At 34.6% G+C, this 5,305-nt stretch overlaps 1 protein-coding gene across 1 annotated transcript; it reads left to right on the top strand.

Moving 5' to 3' along the window:
* Window positions 1–406: 406 nt before the first annotated feature.
* On the top strand, window positions 407–2,190 carry LOC145613526 (large ribosomal subunit protein P3-like). Its single transcript, XM_081668642.1, has 2 exons — window positions 407–693; window positions 1,816–2,190. The coding sequence occupies exons 1-2, from the start codon at window positions 496–498 to the stop codon at window positions 1,975–1,977; spliced, it is 360 nt and encodes a 119-aa protein (XP_081524768.1). The 5' UTR covers window positions 407–495; the 3' UTR covers window positions 1,978–2,190.
* Window positions 2,191–5,305: the final 3,115 nt, after the last annotated feature.

Below are 5,305 nucleotides of genomic sequence, written 5' to 3'. Positions count from 1 at the left end.
TTCAAATTTCTTTTACTAAATGTTCAAAAGTATAGGCATGATGCATTGCAATTGTTCAGATTTTTTTAACTAAATGTTCAAAATTTGCAATGTTCAGATGTTTTTACTACATGTTCAAAATCTGTAATTGTTCAGATTTTTTTACTGATTGTTCAAAAGTATAGGCGTGGTGCACCTATAAATAGGTGCACCATGGTGCATCTTAAAATTTGGGTGGGCCAAACATTTTTTTTTTTGACGAGAATTTGGGCTAAACTTCAAAGCCCTAACATCATACAAACACACCCAAAAAAAAAAAACTCAAAATATTTAAATTTAAAATTCAGTTAATTAATTCAACCAATCTAGGGTTTTGGAAAAACCACATAGGCACATAGTATAAAAAACACCTCATAGGATCTCTCACCTTCTTCCTCGAAAGCCGTAATTCAAACTCGAAGCTTACCTTCTTCTCACTTTTCTCTCTCCTAAATTTTCTTCGCAAATCAATCGACAATGGGAGTATACACCTTCGTTTGCAAGAAATCCGGCGATGGTTGGTCCGCCAAGCAACACTCCGGCGACCTTGAAGCCGCCGCCGATTCCACCTTCGATCTTCAGAGGAAGCTCGTTCAAACCGCCCTTAGTTCCGGTGATTCCGGCGCTGTTCAATCCTCTTTCAATTACATCACCCCTTCCTCTGCTGTTGCTCAGGTTTGTCGGATTCTTATGATTTCTTAGATTTTGTGATTTAATTTAGGGTTTTGATTGCTTGCTTAAGAGTTGATTTGAATCTGATCCGAAGTTTGATTTTGATGTGAACTTGTAGTGACTTGAATGGCTTTATGATTGTATTGAACCTGAATTTATGTTTTATGGTTGGATTTTTTGTTTTCTGGATTTCTGTTGTTGTTGTAGGTTGGAGAATTGGAATTTGGAATCTGAATTGATGTAAATTTAATTTTTTTTGTTTGATTTGTAAAATTGAATTGGATTTGAATTTGGGTGATTGGATTGATTTGAACCTGATTTGAATCTGATCTGAAGTTTAATGATGATGTGAACTCGTAGTGACTTGAATTTGCTTTGGTATGAAAAGAATCTGATCTGAATTTGAAACGACTAAACTTTAGTAGCAGACACTAATCCGAAATACAATTTAGAAACGTAAAATTTGAATCATAAATTTGAATGATCATAATTTTGAATCATAAATTTAAATGATCGTAAATTGCCTAAGGCTTTGATTGATTGATAAATTGATCTGATAATGACATGATCATCTCTTAATGACAGAGATGCTATATGACCCAAATCTAACTAGTCCTAAAGACCCTGTCGGTTCGTTCCACATGAACCTGATTATAAGGTGATTGTGACCTGGTTGCTACGGGTTTCGAGTAGTTAAGGAGTGTCTTGTTTGATCGCACCTAGAAGTTTGTTGGAAAGAAAAATAATTGACATTCTCAGATAAGTTTATAGGAGTTCCCCTGCTTACTGTAATTGAAGGTGTACGTATATGCATTGGTATTATGGTATATGGTATAAGAAAGTGTTTATAGTGAGACATGTTCTTCTCGGCTATTTTTTGAAAACTTAATACAAAGTACATGTTTTTGGTCCATATGTTTTGGTGTCGGACATGGATGATTGAAATTATAAGTATCATAGCTATATAATGTAATGTAATTTTGAGTTTTTGACATGGCTGTGCAAGGTTAATGAGATTACGTAGCATAACTGAACAATGAGGACTCCCTAATGTATCTCGTGATACTCTTGTTTAGAGTTGTGAATCAGCTGACATTGCTCAATTCTTCTTTTGATTTGGTCCAGGTGATCATTGGAGGAGCAGCTGCCGCCGCAGTTGTCGGTGGAGGAGCAGCTGCAGCAGCTCCCTCAGGTGGAGCAGCTGCCGCAGAAGCACCTAAGGAAGAGAAGAAGCCAGAGAAGGAGGAAAGTGAGGATGAGGATATGGGTTTCTCACTCTTTGACTAGAGTGTTAATTACATGTAACATCTCTTTTTTTCGGCATGTCAGTATGTTATGAGGTGTTCCTAAGTACTAGAATTTTGTTTAGATGTTCAGTAATCAGTATACTAGATGAACCTATTTTCTGAGAGTTTTGTTTGGAGCTGGTATTACAGTTCTTGGCCTTTTCTTTTAATTGTATTCTCTAATTCTTTTGATGATAATGCCCATATTTATGTCTTTGACCTTGCCATAGTGCCACTACTTAGTAATTAAGTCATGTTTCATTTATAATTTTTCGTTCTAGCCTTATAGGGTTTCATTTACCTTTGATTATTACGATACAACGGTGATTGATTTCAGGAGCTAGTTTTGAGATCCCTGGGGATCTGGCAATTAGGATTATTTCGAGTCTGCTATGTTATCACCACATTGCACTAATTTAGTGTAGCAAGGAGGGATTTGCATGTGAATTACTTCTGTTAGAGTTTAGAGTTTACTCTTGGTTCAAGTGTGTGTTGGTGTAATCTATGCACTTAGTTTATTACGGAGTACTAAAGCTCCAAGGCCATGCATGATCTCTCGCTATGTGTCCCATGACTCATCCCCATTGTACAAATTTAACTACTGTACATAATTATCTCTCCAATACAAATGCTTTAATGTAACTACGATGTATGATAGAGTAATAATTTTTTTTGTTTTCTCACTTGCTTTGTAATTCTGTTATGTGAAACATATCGACTACACTTAATCAACCTAATTACATGCCCCACCATATAACATCATTGGTATTGCGCCACAACATACACCGTCGCCGCCATACCTACTGTTGTTGATATTGTAACAGTAAAAAAAGTTGTACAATATAATCGAAACATCAAGTACTAAGAAAAATACTAAACTGCCACACGGCCAACCACCACAACTTATCCGGTCTCACAATCTCATTTGGTCGAATCTGGCACGAAAACCTCCCCCCCCCCCCCCCCCTTCCTTTTGTTAACCTCTAGACCACGTCCCTTTTGAATTGACGTTGTGGTGGTCAAATCCGTCCAATTTTGACCACCATAAATATAATTTATGTGAATTTAGTTGGTGGTGGTTGTGGAGAGGGTTAATTTCTTGGATTGGTGAGGGTGTTATTTCGATGAAAATAGGTAGGTGGGTGTTGTTTCCATGTAAGGTAGTGAGGGTGAACGACCGCTTTGGAGAAGGCAATGAGGGTGGTTGGTTGGTGGTGGTTTTGAGGGGCCGGGAGCGGCGAGTGCAGTGGTGGTGATATTGGTAGCGTTGTGGTGGTGGTGACGGTGGTGATTTGTGATAAAGCAAATAGTCAATAATATTATTTATTTTGTGATATTTTTATTTTAAAGAGTGTTCTACATAAAAGAAAACATATGAAATATACTACCTCCGTTTTTTTAGTTGACATGTTTTGATTTTAGCACTATTCACACACTCCCCTTTGACCGTGTTTTGTGTTTTATACGTAATGAAAAATATAGTCATGTAGGGTCTTGTTAGATTCGTCACGACATATAGTTTCAAATTATCAACTTTTCATAATTTTTACGTATCGGCAAATAAAGATATAAATGGTTGAAGTTGTGCATTGGCAAACGTGACTAAAGAAACATGTCAACTAAAAAGAAACAGAGGAAGTATTATTTATTTAAAAGAGAAAGTGAGGGAGGACTAGGGAAACAATCTATATTTATATCTATACTTCTATATCTATACTTCTATACTTTAGTATTTAAAAACACAAACCATCATCCTTATAATGCCACATGTAAATTATAATTTTCACCAATGCCATATGTCATGTCATTTCATTTAACCTTTCTCATATTAAAAAAATACACTAGCTTTAATTCAATACATGAATGAATGTTTAGTTCACTTTCCCCTGACTTAATATCTTTTACAATTACATTCAGTTGTCACCCCTTTTTCTCCTTTATGAACTATTCATTTTTCAATAAAAAACATATCATAAAATTAAAAATTATATTATATACCTATAAACAATCTGTGCATTGCACAGGGCAAAAGGCTAGTTTATTATAATATTTGTCTCCAGACGCTCCACTAAAGTGATGAAACTTTGCGGAAAGATGTCAGGCATACTCTCTACGCCATGTAGACCCCTCACTACACTACGTCACTCACTCAACTCCTTATTATGCCTCGTCATCTACTCATCAATTCTTCAATAAAAAACATATCATAAAATTAAAAATTATATTATATACCTATAAACAATCTATGCATTGCACAGGGCAAAAGGCTAGTTTATTATAATATTTGTCTCCAGACGCTCCACTAAAGTGATGAAACTTTGCGGAAAGATGTCAGGCATACTCTCTACGCCATGTAGACCCCTCACTACACTACGTCACTCACTCAACTCCTTATTATGCCTCGTCATCTACTCATCAATTCTTCAACATGCCACATCATCCGAACTACCAACAATACTTCATGTTGCCTCAACTATATTGAAAGAAAATATATGGATGAGAAGGTTTGAACACTTGACCTCTTTGAAGAAAGGTTATTGTTTAACCGTCTTGGCAAATAGTCAATTATGCTTTAGTGTTGCACACTAAATAATAGTATATTATAATAGTGTTGAAAATACTTATTTTATACTCCCTTCATCCCCATTTGATAGTCCCTTATGAGTATTTTTTCACGGGAGTTAATAAACACAAATAAAAATAGTAAAAGTACATTGAAAAAGTTAATTGACATTGGATATGCAAAAAAGTAAAGAGAGAAAGTAATAAAAATACATGGGAAAACAAAACTTACATGGGAAATTTAAATTTGCACAAATATTGTTGTAAATTGGAGGGAATTTGGGTAAAAAATTAATATTAATGGTTGTTGGAAAAAACAAATGGGGTGAACATTTTGGGACTAAAATTTGGGGACAAATGGAGTACATATAATTATATGCTCTTAAATATTAGCAGTTGTACAACTAGAAGTAGTATCCCAAGGCAACGTCCAGGCTACTCACTAATTACATATTAAACATGGAAAAATGGGTAATAGAAAGAAGATTAGTAAATATTGTTGCACTTTTTCACAATGTCAAGTATTGTAATGCATTTATTTTGAAACAAAGGGATAATTCTAATATTTCCTTCATTTTCTATAATTAATTCAAATTTTATTAAGGTTGTATAAATGTGTATTTTTTTTCAATTATGTAATTTTTATATTCATTTCAAGATTAAAGAAATTACCTTATTTCTCTTACGTCATATTTCCATTTACCATGTTGAACTAATTATGTATGTAATGGCGGATGTGAGATCACGAGGAAAAAACACAAAATGAA

The sequence above is a fragment of the Chenopodium album genome, chromosome 25 (genome assembly GCF_948465745.1).
Source record: "Chenopodium album chromosome 25, dcCheAlbu1.1, whole genome shotgun sequence".
In the NCBI taxonomy this organism is placed as follows: domain Eukaryota; kingdom Viridiplantae; phylum Streptophyta; class Magnoliopsida; order Caryophyllales; family Amaranthaceae; genus Chenopodium; species Chenopodium album.
The sequence above is the reverse complement of the archived record's forward strand: the minus strand, read 5'-3'. Positions and strand labels throughout refer to the sequence as shown.